We start from the raw sequence: 19,623 nt of genomic DNA on the forward strand, positions 1-19,623 counted from the left end.
TTCATTCACATATTTCATAACGCCGAAAATGGCCATTTTTGTCACCCACCCACCCCCTCGTAACACTTTTTGTATGAACATTCTACAAATTTTGTATGAGCCGTAACATCAAGAGGACACCCACCCACCCCTTCAGCGTTATAAAATTTGTGAATAAGCCCAAAATGGAATTATTCATAGTTTTTTTTTGGTATAATAAATTTTTAATGTAATCAAAAATTATATTCTATACCCAAATATGTTAAAAAAAACTTCTATGAGTAAATTTTATAACAAAAATATAGGGGCCCAGATAGCCGTAGCGGTAAACGCTCAGCTATTCAGCAAGACCAAGCTGAGGGTCGTGGGTTCGAATCACACTGGTCGAGGATCTTTTCGGGTTGGAAATTTTCTCGACTTCCCAGGGCATAAAGTATCATCGTACCTGCCACACGATATACGCATGCAAAAATGGTCATTGGCATAGTAAGCTCTCAGTTAATAACTGTGGAAGTGCTCACAAGAACACTAAGCTGAGAAGCAGGCTCTGTCCCAGTGGGCACGTAACGCCAGAAAGAAGAAGAACAAAATATGTCATCACTTTGAATTATGATTTACAGGCAAAGAGGCTCATGCTGGAGGGTTTCTTATGTGAAATAAATTTTGAGTGTAATCAAAAATTTGCATTACCTCTTAAACATATTTACTGAACATCTACAATCAATTTAAAGTTAAAAAACATATTATTGCTTTGATCATTTCTTCACAAGCATAAATGTCTATTGGACTAGGTTTCATGTAGCATTTTTGGTCAAAATAATAATATTGAGAGTAATCACAATTTGTTTACTTCTCAAACATATTTACTTGACTTCTACAATAAATTTTATGTTCAAAAATCTACAATCTATCGATTTGAGTTTCTATTTACAAGCATATTCCTTTTTTAAAACATATCTATATCTACTTAAGCATCTTCACCCAACTTCTTTAAGCCAATTTATTCCATAAAAGCAACGCGTCGTCGCTTTGAATTTGGATTTACAGGCTACCTATCTCATGAGATAGGGTTTTTCGTAGTTTCTTAGGTTAAATAAATTTGAAGTGTTATAAGAAAATATACATCACTTCTCAAACGTGTTCACTTAACTTCTATAAGCAATTTCATGCCGAAAAACTACTTGTCTTTGCTTAGAATTTCGAATTACAGGGAAACAGACTAATGAAATAGGGGTTTTTGCTGTTTCTTAGGTAATATAAATTTTGAGTGCAATCACAAACATCTATTTCTACTCAACAACGTTCACTTGACTTCTGCAATCAAATTAATGTCAAACAAAAACTACATACCATTGACTAAGTTTTTGATTTTAAGACATATAATTTTAAAAAAAATTGTATTTTTCTTAGTTTTTTTTGAGTATATTATTTTTTTGAGTGCAATCCAAAATTGTATTATTAACCCTTACTTATAACTACTATAAGTAAATTTATACCGAACAAAATAAATGTCATCGTGTTTAATTGTGATTTACATGCTAATATGCTGATATAGGGTTTTTCTTAATTTCTCATGTGAAATAAATTTCGAGTGTAATCAAAAATATGCATTACTTCTCAAACATGTTGCCTTAAGTTGAAACAGTTTTGAATCAGCTTATAAGATTGCACTAAACATAAAAGGCATCCAACAACAGTGCACTTTTTATGTTGGCTTTGTGCACTATAAGAAAGCTTAAAATAAGAAGATCAGAAACGTTTGCCAATTATTTCTCCAGTTTGATGCCTTTGAAAACGTGAGTAGGGGCACACGTCGGCCATTGTAGCAGCCATCTTTGGATTTCGAGATGTTTCACCTTAACTTCTACAACTATTTTGAAGTTGAAAACAATAATATATTTTTGCTTTGATTATTTCTTTACAATCATTAAAGTCTATTGGACTAGGTTTCACGTAGGTTTTCGGGTAAAATAAATTTTGAGTGCAATTAAAAATTTGTATTACTTCTCAAACATGCTTACTTGACTTCTCAAAACTATTTCATGTTGAAAAACAACTTACTATCGACATGAACTTTTATTTACAAGCATATAAACAGGGTTTTACGTAGTTTCCTGGGTAAAATAAATTTGGAGTGTGATTAGAAATTTCTAGGACTACTCAAACATGTTCATCTAACTTCTATAAGTTAGATAAACATGTAATCAATGTACCATCAAGATACATACATACCAAATTTGAACTTTTTTTTGAGTTAAATTAACATTTTTTGATCCAATCTCACCCCCAACGACGACGGTATAATAAAAAAATAATTATGTTTGAAAATATAGCTTTTGTAGCTCCAATTTTGGTACTGTCACCCTATTTGTTTTGTTTCGCCTCAGCCCTTTGAAATAACACCAACAGTGGATCTACTCACGTGACTTCCATATCTTCGATCACCCGCTCACTGCTTTCACTGGGATCTCCTTTCGTTTCAGATACATTATCCTCAGGTTCGTCATTTATCGTCTCCTTGTACGGCTCATCGCACAGAGACGAGGCCGATTCTGTTACACACATCTGCAGACTTTCCAGAGGAGTCCCGATCGAGGTGGGCGATTCTGCCTTGGAACCCATAGTGAAATGCTGATGTTCCAACTTGACTAGCATGTTGTTCTCATCATTGATGATTCGTTTGACGATTTCATGGGTGCTTTTAAGATTGGACACCGCTTCTTCGGCTTCCAGGCAGCCAATTTTCCCATTCCGAAAATACAGCTTAGACTTGTAACTTTTTGGACTGAATGACTTTATGCGCCTCTTCTGCGTGATGTTCACTTTAAAGGTCGGCGATTTGACTTTGGCGCTATCGGTTTTTCCGAAACAAATTTTCGTTGGACTGCACTTGTTCTTGATTTGTTGCATCTTCTTTTCGAAAGCCTTACGTTGGCGTTCTCTTTTGTAAAGTTGTTCATCGAACTCACGTTCGCGTTTCAAAATTTCCTCCGTTACCGATATGAAGTCTTCTAGCTCTTTGATGTCCTTGGAGATTTCCTCCAAACTTTTGTGCAGTTTACTCTCATCTCGGCTCCCATTTCGGGACATTACACCAGAGTAACGATTTTTAGGCGGCGAGCTGGAGTGCCTGTCCGGATAGAGAACCGTCTCCGAGCGGGACTTGTTGTCCTCCCAGGCACTCGATAACCTTGTCGAGGACATTCTCACGCGGCCATACGCGACAACTACGACGACGCGCAATATTCAACTGTCCACTCGTAACTGGAGAAATAGAAAAGAACGAGAAGTAAAGAGTTAATACCAGCAATCGATGTGCAGTTCAAATATGTTGATAGTCATTTGGATACACCAGCACGGTGCTCCCCAGACCGTTATTAATTAATATTAAAACAATTTTCCGTGATTATCAAATGAAATGTACCGCCAAAACTGAACCCAATTTTGATTTTTTCGTTATATGTCTCTGGGCGAAGTTTTGAAAAAGAAGACCACCCGGCGTCACCATCAAGAGCATTGATTCCAAATAAATTAATGAGGAATTCTAATACTGTTAATCATATTTCTATTTTGTCAATGACAATCTGTAAAACTTACTGTTAATCATATTTCTATTTTGTTAATGACAATCTGCAAAACTTTCAAAAATTCACTCATTTGTGTATGTTCAAGTGTTGTAAGACATTACGTAGCCACTTTGATATTATTATTACTCATAGAATAATTTTTGACAATTAATTAACAATAATATGAATAATTAGGTGAACTTGATCATATACATTTCCGTTACTGTTTCTTAATTAGGTTTTTTTTTATCAAATCTCCCATTCGACTCTTCCATCTTTTCCAGGTACAACACTACATTCTGGTGGTGCAAGCGCAAGACAACGGGCACCCGAGCCTGTCCAGCACGCTGACCGTGTACTGCAATGTGATTGATCTGAACGATAATGCTCCGATTTTCGACCCGATGAGCTACTCCAACGAAATCTTCGAAAACGTTCCAGTCAGCACCGATGTGGTAACGGAAACATTTTCCTTACTTCACTCCAAACTATACCTTCAAAACCATAGTTTACTATTATGTGCTGCTATCCGTTCTTATTTGTTGAATCATTCTTTGCAGTTGATTTTTTTTGATCAAGTCTAATAAGCTGCACAATCTAGATCAATATAATTTTAATACAAACAGTAAACGAAAACTGAATTGAGAGTGAGCAGCTTATAAAACAATCATTATAAATTGCAAGGAATATTCGTTTTTATTGGCGCGGAAAGTGGGTAGGAAATGTACTATGCCCGAAAATACCAGGGTAGGACAGTCAAAGGAAACTTGTTGATTTTCTTTGAATGTCTGGACTTATACCATCAAAAGAGCGTACTTCAAAACGAGTCCTATGATTTAAAATTTTGCCCAAACATACAGATTAGCCATAGAAAACGACTGACGAGCTCAGATTGATGAAGATTTGTTCTGATAATAGCGGTCTGAGGCACACCGTTGCCAGGTATCATCGTCGTATCTCGATTAGTACCCATCGTCAACGTTGCTGTTGGTCTTGGTCGTGCACGGCATGGACTTGGAGTTCACCGAGAGTATCTACTATACAAACGGCGAGAAGCAGCACGTTGAATACTAATCGCGTGTTTGGCCATAAATTATGGTTGTAATATTACTGCACGCAGTGGACGAACCGCGGACTGGCTGACTGACTGACTGGTTAGTGGTTATGGCGCGGTGGTCTGTTAGAACTACGCCGCAGTGTAGGAGGGAAAAATGTATCCTTTGCAAAGCCATCATTCAAAAATGGGAGAGTAATACACCTAAGAGGTACATTACAACCTGTATTACGATCGTTACAACCGACTGCTCGGGAAATGAATCTGTTGTAAAACAGTCGGAAAGCAATTATTAATCACTTTATCAATACTGAAGAGTAGAACACAATTTGAAATCGGTATATCTCAAAATCCAGATGATTTCAAAACTTGGGGTCTTCAGTAAAGTTGTTTGGTGGTGGTGTTGATCGCTAGGCGGCACTGGTGAACATGAAGGTTTTACTTTTATTTTGCAGATCTCAGGAGTCTGTTCATTTAGAACGATGACGTCTTCAATGAACCAATGCACGAGTTCACTGATTTGACGTTTGAGCGGTGCGGAATTCACTCGTTGCCATGGTCACGTAAATAACACGGCACCGCTCAAACGTCAGATAGTGAACTCGTGCATAGGTCCATAAAGTTGCTCACAATCTCAAGGGCTATCATTGTTCGAGCTAGTTCATTCAAAATTTTGCCACTAGTGAGCAAGCGCTAGTGAGCATGAAACTTTTGTTATGCAGATATCTCAAGAGCCTGACCACTTAGAAGAACGATGACGACTTAGGTGAAGTTGTTCAGTAGCTAAGGGCTGTCATTTTTAAAGCCAAGAAATTCGAGATTTTGTCACCTGGCGGCGCATTTTTGTGAGAATTTTTTTTTGCGGCTAGATGGCATACAATGTTGTTCAGTAGCTCAAGAGCCAATATACAGCCATTCCATGAAAAACCGATCTAGTGGGTCACCGAATTCCGTGAAAATTTGCTATTTTTTTCCTTATCCGAAATAAGGATACACATGTTTTTGGATTTTTTGATTAGGATGACCATTTCCGAAAAAATCGCGATATTGCTGAATTTATATCAAAAAAATATATATAATTTTATAAAGCTAAAGATTTTGACTTCTCAAGAAAAATATGAAATTTCACAAAAATTTGTTTTTACGTGAAAAAAATAATAATAAATTCCCGTGTTTTCGTGTTCCGCCTCGGGAAAAATCAGTCATTTTTCATCGGCACACACTGTAGGTGTCAGCGAATTAGATTTTTTATTAAAAAAAAATCATATCTTTTGAACAGCTCAACCGATTTCGAATCTTTTTTTTATGGAATAACATGTCTGTCAGTCAAAATGACTGATTTTTTATTTTCAAAAACTACAAAAACTTACATCGCTGGAAATTTGACAGTAAACGTAAAATTTTCTGAACTTTCAAGAAAAAATGAGAACAGCAATAGCCCCTTTGGTCCCGTGGCCTTCAAAACACGAAAAAACGGAAATTTTTGATTTTTTCCATGTAAAAAACAATTTTTGTGAAATTTTATATTTTTCTTGAAAAGTCAAAATCTTTAGCTTTCAGAAAATTGAAAATCGGTCAAGCGGTTCATGAAGAGACGAACCAGCCAAGGGCTGAAAGTCTCGTTAATAAAGACAATTCATTCATTCATTCAAGCGGTTCAGAAGTTTTTTTTTATTTTTTTTAAATAAAAATTTAGCAAAATCGCGATTTTTCTGGTCAATTGCAATTATCTAATAATCGATCTAAAAACTACTGCAGGAATAACTCTGCACGTGTCTTTTTGGATTTATCCAGAAATTACTCATAGGAATCCTCAAAGAATCTATTCTGAGATACCTTCAGGGATTTTTTCAGTGATTCCTCCAATAGTCTACCATTCATTTTTTTAATTTCCCAAGAGATTCTTCCATGGAATATAAAATACTTGAATTCCTTCATGAAATTCTTCATGTGGAAGGAAATCTTCCACAGACACCTAAGGAAGTATTCAAAAAAATTTCAAAAGACTTTATCAGAAGTTTCTGCACGGATTTAAATAAATATTTCATCAGTGATTCTTCCAAGAAACTAGATAGTATTCTCTAGGAATTACGCTCAGGAGTCTTCCACGGCTTCCCCAATGAATTCAACCTTTTCCATGTTAATCGTTCAAGAATTGTTTCAGATGTTTACGGATTTCTTTAGTGATTTATTTGTATAATTTACAATATACCAATGCAACCAATGGTTCGGTTTTTACTAAAGCAGTGAACTCAAAAGTGCACTTTAAGCAGATTTTGGGTTCAAATAAAACTATGAACACAATGGACACTAACGGAACTATATTCTCGGAAAAATATCTTATGCACTTATCAACAACTAAAAAGTTCAGAACAAGTTTGAAATGAACTTTTTTTTCTACTTTATGGTAAACATAAACATAAGCAACCTAAATGAACTTGATTTGAACATAAGTTCGGTTAATTACTTGAAAATTGAGCTACTTTAGCCTAACCAGCCCTGACTGTTGATTGCTTGGATTAGTCCTAGAGATACATCTGAGAATTCTACAGGAATTATTCCAAGGAACTTGTCTAGAATTACTTTAACGAATTTTATTCTAAATTATTCTAGCATTTTTTTTACTGGTACCGGTAGTACCGGTACCGAAAGTACCGGTATTACCGACCAATTTTTGGTACCGAAATACCGGTACTGGAAAGCACTGAGTACCGGTATTTTCGGTAGGTACTGATGAAAATTCAAATAATCGTTTGAATCAATATATTTCTTCCCTATAAGTGAAACATAAGTTTGGTAAAGTTAATTGATGGCGAATTTCTCGGATCGATCAAGGAACGTATTACATAAAAGCTTATTTATATTGTCGTCATATCACCACTAAGGATGGTTTATTTCTGTACATTAAAACGTTAGAAGCACGCGCATTGTTCTAACGCACGCGCAAGTTTTTTTTTTCATAAAAACATGTTTTGGAACTTTTAAAACTACCTAAGGGTGAAGTTGTTGAACGGAAATGATTTAGCAGATCCTATGGTTACCAACAGGATTAGCGGTTATAAAATACAAATGAAGTAGATGATGGCAAATATCAAGCTTTCTAAACAGCTTGGTACAAATATGAAGGAAGGTTTGAGGACAGTGAAGCATTTAAAGTGCTTCGATTATGCCATAAAAATAGATAGAAATTGAATGCCGTATTATGTATTACGAGTCTGCCAAGTTCAAAGCAAAATATTAGCTGTCAATACATGGACAATGAAAGTGAATGAAAAATACGCAAATGTTTTGCAGAACGTTGAATATGCTTTGCATTTGCAAATCCAACTTCATGAATGTATATCATGATGATAACTTGAAAATAGTACATCAATTACTCATTTTAAATGTTTTGACGCTCCACATACAATATTACACAATACATCTGCTACTTTTTCAAATTTCCTTTTAAACAGTCAACTTTGGATAGTTAAAGGACATATTTGAATGAATGTGGTCCAGCACGCCAGACAAAACATAAATTTTTGAGTATTGCATGAGTTACAAAGTAAGAACGGTGTACTAATTATTATTTTGAGACTATGTGTTGTTAGTGTTATAATTCATAAAAATGAAGAATAGGCGATTTTTTTGTCCAGAGCTGTATGTTTTATATTTATTACAAAAAAAAAATCTTCAAGTTCCGGTACTTTACCGGTACTACCGGTACTGAGAGTTACAGTACCGTACAATCGGTAGTCGTCAAAAGGGGTCGGTACTAGGAACCCTACTATCATATATATAACTGGCTTATGATAACCACCATGAACTAGAACTGTTAAATAATTATTACACATTGTTTTGTCAAAGATGTCTGAAAGAATTTCTATATATAACTTTTCAAAAGAAGCTTCAGTCAGGTTTAAAATAACAATTCGCGTTCACGGTCGAAACTAAACTGACTCTTTATTCATACTCTTGGTTACAAGTTAATTTTGAGTAAATTTGTTTCTTGTTATTCTCACAGGATGGCTGCATCCGGTGGAAAAATATTGGGCTATAATGAAGCCGAAGTTCTAAAATCGTCCAAGATGTTTAAAAACGAGCTGGAATTGAAGAAAGCATGGATGAAAGTGACCAAAAAGGTTGGCTCCACCATTGTACAAAATGTAATGAGGGGTCTTAAGGGAAAGCTGCGGGCTTTCAGCGAAGGAAAGGACATTGAATAAAGTAATTATGCCGAAACATAATCCACATGCCGAAACATATAAGTTCATTCCCTCAAAGTTTTAAGAAAATCCGACTTGAAATAATTTTTTGGCGAACACTTTTGTCACTTTTGAGTGATTTTGCATCTAGTGACATAGACTCAAAAAGCAAAATTCAAATTAGATTTCCTTTTACGGGAGAGCTCTTTGATTGAAGTTTTAGTGTGACGGTACCAGCACTCCCTATAAATAGGAATTCATTGGAAATTCTTGACGTATTTTTTTGGGCGTGAAACTTGTCAGATTTCGCCAGACTGGAGAGATCCTTGTATTTTTTTTAACAGTTCCATAGCGATCTTTTGACGGGATTGAATAAATTCTAAATTCTCCACTATTACCTCTTGAGTCCTTGGGCGCCATCCACAAATTACGTAACGCTCTAGGGAGGGAGGGGGGTAGTAGGCTCATACGTTACGGCTCAAACAAAAATTAAAAAAAAATCATACAAAAAGCGTTACGGAGGGGGGAGGGGGTCAAAAATTTTCAATTTTAGCGTTACGTAATAAATGGATGCCGCCTGGGGAAATCTTTTCGAATACATCAGCAGGATATTTTAAGAGTTTTTCAACTAATGTCAGTAATAGTCAAAATTAAGAAGTCTTCCGAAGTTCATTAGTTGACTGTTTAGAAGCGTTTCTTATAATATTCAATACACAGTTCAGAGCTGATGCTTGGCGGATACCAAACATATCTTTGAAAACCTGTTTGGAAAGAGCTTTCTTTTTTTTTCTGAGGAAGATTGACTGGACTTTGATGATGATAATTGGAGATTTCGGCTTTCAGTCAATAATCAACGCTTAATTCGTGACTGAAAGCTGAAATCTCCAATAATCCACTTTCTTTTTTAAACCCTGGAAATACCTGAAGAAATCTTTCGCATCTTATGAAAATTCTTTGAGATGGTTCTTGAAGAAATCTTTATTGTACTCCTTGGAACATATTCTACTAATTTCTGAGTTTTCATTAACTAGATATTTATTAGATTTTAGCGAGATCCTTATCAAAAGCTTCTTATCGAACATTTGGAAAGATCTCTTTTACGTATTCGAACCTGTAACTCATCTAAATCTGTAACATGTATGGTAGTTATAGGTATAGTCGACTGCTGGAAAATTCTTAGTTCTTAGTAAATCTAGATGATCTTTGTATAACACTTGCACTATCTGGTGTGACGTGACTTTTGGGATTTAATGTAAGATCATAGAAAAGCTTCCATGTACAGTACTGAACAGACTAAAGCACGCATTAGTCGTTTTTTCATACACAATGGTCAAGTTTGGATCCCCGCTTCTAGTACTCCAATTGGGCTGAAATTATTACCGTAGTTTAAGGCGAAATAGGCCGTGCAAAAAAAAGGATGAATCTCGGAATTCACAACATCCTTAGAAATAGGTTTTAAAATGTCCTGTCGCTAAACGTGGTAAAAATGGAATAATGAGCGTTTCTTTGAAATGTAGGCGTCCTTCCAAGGGCGAAATGGATAATGTTGGAAATTGCATCGAAATGAGTTATGTTTGTTCTGCTGTAAAACTTCAAGTACCTATGTGATGTCCTGTTGTTAAAAGTTTGTATGTTTCTTCTGCTGTTAAGCTGCAAAATGTGTTCATTAGCTCACACTTAAGCTTACACAACATTTCAAACATTAAAAATTCATATGAAGGCGTAGCACCAGCGGAATGTTCATTAATTTATTTCCAACAGTGTTGCTTACACCTTAAAAAATAGTGTATATTTCTAAACATAACTATATTGAAAAATAAAATAAAAGTGTTTAAAATCATCATCAGATATCAATACACTAGAAAACATGGAACGAATTTGCTACCAACGAGGCAATGAGCATCCTTAGAAGACATTGATATTTGGTACCGACATAGTCAAATTCGCCCTAGTGATCAATTTGACCCCGGATTACGGTATCGACCACAAAAAGCTAAGATCAACGATGGACAGTGTGCAGAATAGTTTAAATATTTACACTTCAGTTCTTTCGAATCCATCCAGGGACTTCGACAGGGATGTGCATTTTCGTACCTGCTGTTCAACATTTCGGTAGAGGGCGTCATGCAGAGAGTAGGGTTTAACAATCGAGCTACGATTTTTACAAGATCCATTCAATTTGTTAGCTTCACGGATAATTCGAATTGTAGGCAGAACCTTAAACTTGGGATAAAAAGATAGTAATACTGATCTTCTATCCATCGCAACAATGAATAAATATGAAACCGGGTAAAAGAATCAATACGCTATAGCTAGGTATCACTAGCATTGGTGTAATTCAATCGGTTACCTCGACCACCAAGTGATATCAGGTCGCGTGTCAGTACTATTTCAACATTGGGCATACCATATTACAGCTGTAAGTTACACCTAATACTTCCTTCCGTAATGAAGAGTGACGCCTGAATTATGCACCCGAAAAACAGTTTTACAATGTCTGCAGAAACCCTGACTACCTTATGCCAAATATGTTTTGCAGAATGGTTTATCGATTTTATTAGAAATACTAAAAGGGAGCTGATGAAGATCTTCGCCTACAGTATCTTCGAGGTGATAAGCAGTAGTGAAGGTTTAACGAGTACTTACCAATGTTTTAAACCAAGAATATAACACGTTTTATTCTAATTCTTTTGTTCTCAAAGAACGAAAATATTTTTTTACGAAACTACAGCGTCAAACGCAGGAATGTTTTGTCGTGCAAATAATGGGTATATACCAAATAGCGGCGCATGTCCTTTGAAGTCCTACCCATTCCATCAGATTTTTCAATTCTTCCTGCGAATTTTTGTTTTGTTTATGTAGGTAATGCACGCGGCCGGTGCCGGTGAGCAACAAGTACCACCCGACACTTGTTTCTGTTTACCATCAGGACCACGTGGGACTTGCGCAGTGCGTAACTCACAAACAGTTAAACACTGAAACATTTTTTTTTTTAAGAAAAGTGAATAATAACATTTATTTCATAGTACTAGCGGTAATAGCGGGGGTCAAAGACAGAGTCTGCTTTCAATAGGATTTGATCACCGTGGACGTATATACACTGTCAAATGTTTATCCTATGTCAAGAAAAGCAAGACCAGTAGAATAGGTAGCCTTCAGATTTGTTGGAACGAATCAAATTTGTTACATGTAAAAGTTGATGAGTGGTCGAATGTCCATAGCGGAATATGATCAGATTCAGTTCGAACTGTTAATTGGCAAAAATTGTTTTTTTTTTAATGTGGACCATCATTTTGTTCAAAATGACCTTTTCAAAAAGTTTACTGATGGAGGAAAGCAAACTGATTGGACGATAGCCAGAAGCTTCTGCAGGATTTTTAGCATTTGTCAGGAAAATATACATTTTTCCATTTGTCAGGAAAATATGCCAAGTGAAAACATTTGTTTAATATATAAACTAAGAATGATAAGCTACTATCTGGAAGTTTCTCGATGAGGATGTAGAAAATTCCATCATCGCCAGGAGCTTTAATATTTTTGATTTTTAATAATAGTTCTCACTTCTTCCAGGAATCAATCATGTTCGAAAACTTTCTCTTGATTGAGAATGTTTTCGATTTTTTTTAATGACCCACTAACTATCCCCGCACCAAAAAGCTCTACAGAGCCCCCCTGGTAGCGGACACCATTTATTAGATATTAATAACGATAAAAACAAGACAGAGTAACATTGAAATAGGAGTAATAAAGTGAGTTTAAGTTCCAGTGGATAAAAATCCTATGAAGGAACTCCGGAGATTTATAGGAATACAGATATGATTATGGTAATTAGATCACACTAAACAAATTCATGAATCTTTTCTTTTAAATGCATTTTCAATCTGCTTTTGAAGATGTTTCTGTTATTTACTAATTTTAAATAATTAGGCAGTACATTGTATTTTTGTGGACCAATGAAAATAATCCTTTTTTGTCCAAGAGTGGTTTTTGCCTGAGTTCGCAATACGTGATGTGCTTTCCGAGTGTTTTGCAGCTGATTATTTAACATGATTGGTAGATTATTATGCGTATTATCATTATATACTGCATCATAGACAAATAGGCAAGTTTAAAGCTCACATAAACCACGAATAGGAAGAATGCAATGATTTAAGGAATGAATGCAAGCATAATAATACTTTAACAAGGCAGCCTGAGATACAAATGATTTAACTCTTCTGATAGAACCACAGAGAATTGCAACTTTTTTCTCAATGCTCTTGATGTGTTTATCCCATGAGAAAATCGAATCCAAAACAATTCCCAAATATTTAAATTCCGAGACCAGCTCAATAACTATGTCTTTTAATTTTGGATGATTTCTTGGTACGGGTTTCTTCCTTGGTGAGTGGAATAACATATATTTGGTTTTGGCTAAATTGAGCGAGAGAAGGTTCAAACAAAAATAATCATTGAGTATACAAAGATCATGTTCAACGTGCGAAACAATTTCATCAGTGGATGCTCCGGGGTAAAACAAAGCGGCAAAAAGTCTTTTAGATCGAGTCTTTTAGCGGCAAAAATCCTTTTAGATCGAGCTTCCCAATGTCGTTGATGTATACAAGAAACAAGGGGCACTCCTGTATTTATTCCTAAAGTTTTGCTAGTTTTGCCCTCAACTGCTATAAATTGCTTGCTATTGGTTAAATAACTACCAATGAGACGATTGGGAAGACCTCGAACACCACAGTATTCCAATTTTTTCAATAAAATATTATGGTTCAGAGTATCGAAGGCCTTTTTCAAGTCAATGAAAAGTCCTCCAACTATTTTCTTCGCCTCTATTTGTTTTATTACATAGTCGACTAATTAGACCACTGCAGAAGTGGTACTGCAACCTTGCCGAAATCCGTACTGGAGTGGATATAGAACCGTATGCAGCTTGAAGAATTGTATTATCCTGTTCACGATAAGCTTTTCGAAAATTTTGTTGAATACTGAAAGTTGAATGGACGATAGTTGCAGGCTAAGTTAGGGTCGCCGGACTTAAATATCGGAGTTACCTTGGCTATTTTTAGACAATCTGGATATTCTCCTGATGCAATAATTTCGTTGAACATGTTGGATAAAATTGATGGCGGAATATTGTCTGCACCGGGACATTTGTTAGAATCTAGATCGTTGATAAGGGAAATCACTTCGTTGGGATTAGTGGGACGCAGGAAAATGGAACTATTTATAGGTGTTAGATGACTAAATGGACTTGTTCCTGGGAGTCTGGGATTTTCCTAGCCAACTCCTCTCCTACTGTCGTGAAGTAATTATTGAGAATTTCACAAGCTTCCTCTACAGAGCTTGATGGAACATTTTGTGCATTATTGATATAAATTTTCTGTTTTTCTTTTGTTCTTCCACAAATTTGATTGATATTGCTCCACAATTTCGAATGGCATGTTGTGTTCAATAACTTTTCAAAGTATTGTTTTTTACAGGCAATTTAGGAATACTGCACCTTTTTACTTATATGATTCAACATTGCTTTAAGATTAGCGTCGTGCGGGTTGCGTTTCACCGTTTTTAGGTAACTATTTTTAATCCTTATCAACACCGAGAGATCAGAGGACATCCAGATGTGGTGTATGCTTCCCTTAAAACGATAGGTTGCAATTGCAACATCGAATATTAGTTGTACATATTGGAAGGAGCAACGATCGAGATGCTCTTACCAACAAGGCTGTGCTGTCAACTGTGACGCACATCAGGCAACACGCGAAAGCATCACCTACTGTGATGGCGAAAAGCTTGTTAAGCGCATCCAGCGCGCCATTCATCCCCACTCTCATTCATAAGTGAAAGCGCCATTGAAGTGTGAACATCGTTTAGAATTCATTCTCGTGTTTATTTGGTTAATAAAGTTAATTTGTGTTTCTACAGTATTTCTCGTGTACTAGTTTCCGTTATTGAAAGACAATTTCCAATAGGTTATGGTCCCGGCAGTATACTGAGAACTGTAGAACGGTATTTCCGGTAAAGTTGTGCTTCAATTTCGAAGATATTTTTCGGTTCGGTCGAGGCGTCGCGTGTGTGTGTGAAACAACATGGCGGACGTGAAGGTATCGTTCGAAAAGTTGAATGACAATAATTTCGCGGTGTGGAAGTTCAAGATGGAACTTTTCCTGGTGAAAGAAGAGCTATTCGCGGTTGTGTTGGAAGACAAGCCTGGCGAGCCGTCGGCCGACTGGATTCTGAAGGATGGAAAAGCTCGTGCCATGATCGGTTTGGCTGTGGAAGACACGCAACTGGTCCACATCATCAGGAAGACGACTGCGAAGGAGATGTGGGACTCATTGAAGAAAATTCATGAGGAGTCGTCTCTTTCTTCGACTTTGCACGTGTTGCGGAAGTTGTGCTCGATGCGGTTAGCAGAAGAAGATAACCTGCTGGAGCATCTGAATGGCATGACGGCATTGCACAACAAGCTGGAAGTGATGGGAGAAGGATTAAAGGACAGAGTGTTCATGGCGTTAATTCTTTCGAGCCTCCCAATGTCGTATGGTAGCCTCATCAATGTGATTGAGAGCCGACCGGAGGCGGAAGTGACTGTGGACTTTGTGAAAAGCAAATTGCGCGAAGAGTGGCGTCGTCGACAAGCGTGTGGGGGTGGTGTGGAGAGCAGTGAAAAGGCTCTGAAGACGATGAGTAGCAAAAGCAAATTCGAAAAGAAGAAAAGTGTTGTGTGCCATCATTGCCACCAATCCGGACACTTCCGGCGAGACTGTCCGAAATTGAAAGAAAAATCGGACAAAGTGAAGAAAGATGCTGGGAAAGTGAACATGGCCGCGGAAGTTTCGAGCAGTGTGATGGAAATGTGTCTGGTAGCAGCGAGTCCGTGTGCCCCCGGAAAGTGGTATTTGGATTCCGGAGCGACGTCGCATATGACGAGTGACGTGAAGCTGCTGAGTGATCTGGATCGCAGTAAAAGCGTGGAAATATGCTTGGCCGATGGTACCCGCATCAAGTCCGGTGGTTCCGGAACCGGAAAAGTGGCATCGTTAACGGGAAGTGGAATCCAGATGAACGTTACGCTCAACGATGTGTACCACGTGCCGTCCCTCGCTGGTAATCTGCTGTCCGTAGGTAAGATTTGTGATCTTGGATACAGCGTTGTATTCGAGAAATCCGGCTGTCGAGTCCTACGTGACAAGGAAGTGATGCTGGTAGGCGAGCGAAGCGGGGGGTTATATCGTTTGAAGCAGTTCCCTGAGCAAGCACTGGCAACGACTGAGAACCATCCAGAATCGTGTGAGCATCTGTGGCATCGTCGGCTGGGTCATCGCGATCCGGAAGCAATAGCGAAAATAGTGCGACACGATTTGGGTTTCGGTCTGAAATTACAGAAATGTAATGTAAATTGCGTGTGTGGAGTTTGTTTGAAAGGGAAGATGAGTCGGATTTCGTTTCCGAAGCGATCCGAAAGTAATTCGTCAGCGGTTGGCGATTTAGTGCATTCGGACGTTGGTGGACCGATGGAAGTTGCCACACCCAGCGGCAATCGGTTCTATGTGACTCTAGTGGACGATTTCAGTGGTTACACGGTGGTATACCTGCTGAAGGCGAAGTCGGAAGTTGAACAAAAAGTGCGCGAGTATTGTAGTTTGGTGAAGAACCATTTCGGCCGGTATCCTCGAATCATTCGTACGGATGGAGGAGGAGAATATTCGAGCACGGCGTTCAAGCGTTTCTTGGCTGAAAGTGGTATCGTCTTGCAACAAACGGCACCGTATTCTCCGCAACAAAACGGTAAAGCGGAGAGGAAGAATCGGTACGAAGTTGAAATGGTTCGGTGTTTGCTTCTTGAGTCCGGTTTGAGCAAAAAGTATTGGGGTGAAGCGTTGAACACGGCGAACTATTTGCAAAATCGTCTTCCGTCGTCGGGTAAGGAAAAGACACCGTATGAGCTGTGGCACGGTAAGAAACCGTCGTATGTCCATATTCGTATTTTCGGTTCGGAGGCGTACGTTCATGTGCCGAAGGAGAAACGGAGAAAATTAGATTCGAAGGCAGTGAAGTTGGTCTTCGTCGGGTACGCGGAAGGAAGGAAAGCATATCGTTTCCTGAACCCTGAGAACGATACGATTTTGATAAGCCGCGATGCGAAGTTCGTTGAAGTGCGTGAAGAAGAGGTGCCCAGCGGGCGTCAGGAAGAGTCGTTATATCGTTGGGGAAGAAGATTGAAGAAATCGATCCAGTACCTGAAGCAGAAGAAGAAGCTACTGAAGAAGAAGATGAAGACCTGGAAGAGTTGGACATGTCGGACTATTCAGTGTCATCAAGTGCAAGTTCGTTCCATGGTTTTCCGATGGAAGAAATCGCAAGAAGGTCTCGAAGGTCAACAAAAGGTGTACCTCCACGGCGGCTCATTGAGGAAATTTTCGTGGCAGGCACTCTTCCCCCAGAGGAGGAGATGGAGCCGAGAACGCTACAGGAGGCTTTGAGCTGTGAAAAGAATGCTGAGTGGAGAAAAGCAATGGTTGAAGAGCTGCGATCTCACGAGGAGAACGGAACGTGGGAGCTGGTAGACCCGCCTGCTGGGCGAAAACCAGTAGGCTGCAAGTGGGTGTACAAAATCAAGCGAAACGCTGCTGGGGAAGCTGTGAAGTACAAGGCACGTCTGGTCGCCCAAGGATTCAATCAGAAGTATGGGCAAGACTATGATGAAGTGTTCGCGCCGGTTGTAAAGCAAACAACTTTGCGTACACTTCTGGCCATCGCTTCGAAACGGAACCTGGTGCTGAAGCATTTCGATGTGAAGACCGCATATTTGTACGGAAAGCTGGAAGAGGAGCTCTATATGCGGCAACCAAGTGGCTTCGTGATTGAAGGCAAGGAGCAGCAGGTGTGTAAGCTGGTGAAAAGCATTTACGGGTTGAAACAATCTGCTCGTTGTTGGAATCATCGTCTTCACGCCTTCCTCCAAAGTTTGAAGTTCAAACAGAGCCGAGCTGATCCGTGTTTTTACACGAAAGTGGTCAACGGAAAGCGATTGTGGGGTCTATTTTATAAGTTGAGGGGTCTATTTTATAACTCGAGTCGATCAAAATGACTCGGCTGGAGTCACTGTCGACCAATAAATTCGCTCGACACGGCTCTGTCACTCGAGTTTCTCGACAGTTGTCACTCTATGTGACTGAATTACTATGGGAGTCGATGGGTGACATCTGTAATATACATGTTTACTTTGATCGACAGTGGTTACAGACGAGTCACATGAATCGGCTCGATTTACAAAATAGACCCCTGAGTCGATCAAAATGACTCGACTGGAGTCACTGTCGACCGAAAAAATCGCTCGACTAAGCTCTGTCACTCGATTTTTTCGACAGTTGTCACTCTATGTGACTGGATTACTATGGCAGTCGACGGGTGACATCTGAAATATGCATGTTTGCTTTGATCGACAATGAATACAGACGAGTCACATGAATCTGCTCGATTTACAAAATAGGCCCCTGTATTTGCTTGTCTACGTCGACGATATTTTGCTGGGCTGCGAAAGCGAGGAGGAGATCGAAAAGATCTATGCTGCCCTGAGCAAGGAGTTCGAGATGGCCAACCTGGGAGATGCCAACTATTTCCTGGGAATGGAAATCCGGAAAGAAGGTGGTAAGTACGGTATTTCGCTGGAGAACTACATAGACCGCGTTGCTGGGAGATTTGGTTTGATCGATGCCAAGTGCGCGAAAACCCCGATGGAAGATGGATTCGTCAAGACCAGGGAGGAGAGTCCACCGCTGAAATCGAATGGCCAGTACAGGAGTCTAGTGGGAGCGTTGCTGTATATCGCCGTCTGTGCGAGACCCGATATTGCTGCTAGTGTGTCGATTTTGGGACGATGCGTATGTGCACCGACTGAAGCCGATTGGGTGGCAGCCAAACGTGTGGTGCGCTACCTGAAAGGGACAAAAGATTGGCAGTTAAGATACGGAGACTCAGAAGGTAAGCTTGATGGATACTCGGACGCGGACTGGGCGGGCGATTTGAAGTCTCGCAAGTCTACAAGTGGTATCGTGTTCATGTATGCCGGAGGAGCGATTTCGTGGACAAGCCGTCTGCAAGATTTCGTCACACTCTCGTCGATGGAATCGGAATACGTGGCGTTGAGCGAGGCGAGCCAAGAGGCTGTTTGGCTTCTGCATTTGTTTGAGGATTTCGGTGAGCCAACGTTCAAGCCAGTGACACTCTGGGAAGATAACCAGAGCTGCATCAAGTTCGTCAGTTCGGAACGGACAACGAAGCGATCCAGGCACATCGAGACTCGTCAGTGCTTCGTGAAGGAGCTGTGTGAAGCAAGAGTTTTGGAGCTGCTTTACTGTTCCACAGAGGAGATGGTTGCGGATATACTCACCAAGGCACTTGGGCAGGTGAAGCTTCGGAAGTTCGCTAGTATGCTCGGTTTGGCCGGTGGTGATCGTTGAGGAGGAGTATTGGAAGGAGCAACGATCGAGATGCTCTTACCAACAAGGCTGTGCTGTCAACTGTGACGCACATCAGGCAACACGCGAAAGCATCACCTACTGTGATGGCGAAAAGCTTGTTAAGCGCATCCAGCGCGCCATTCATCCCCACTCTCATTCATAAGTGAAAGCGCCATTGAAGTGTGAACATCGTTTAGAATTCATTCTCGTGTTTATTTGGTTAATAAAGTTAATTTGTGTTTCTACAGTATTTCTCGTGTACTAGTTTCCGTTATTGAAAGACAATTTCCAATAGTACACACAAACATATGTACTATTGTTGAGCTTTTTGTGAGTCCGAATAAAGGAAGCTGTGAGCAGAGGCTCGACCTCTTTTACTGTTA

At 39.0% G+C, this 19,623-nt stretch overlaps 1 protein-coding gene across 1 annotated transcript in view; it reads right to left on the reverse strand.

Moving 5' to 3' along the window:
* Nucleotides 1–11,558, reverse strand: part of LOC5575076 (cyclic nucleotide-gated cation channel beta-3) — a 37,292-nt gene extending 25,734 nt beyond the window's left edge. The window contains exons 1-2 of the mRNA XM_021849788.1: nt 11,433–11,558; nt 2,402–3,243 (exon numbers count right to left, since the gene is read on the reverse strand). Coding sequence (XP_021705480.1) covers nt 2,402–3,183 — 782 coding nt within the window. The 5' untranslated portion in view covers nt 3,184–3,243; nt 11,433–11,558. The remainder of the gene's footprint in view (nt 1–2,401; nt 3,244–11,432) is intronic.
* Nucleotides 11,559–19,623: the final 8,065 nt, after the last annotated feature.

Source organism: Aedes aegypti, chromosome 3 (genome assembly GCF_002204515.2).
Source record: "Aedes aegypti strain LVP_AGWG chromosome 3, AaegL5.0 Primary Assembly, whole genome shotgun sequence".
Lineage (NCBI taxonomy): Eukaryota > Metazoa > Arthropoda > Insecta > Diptera > Culicidae > Aedes > Aedes aegypti.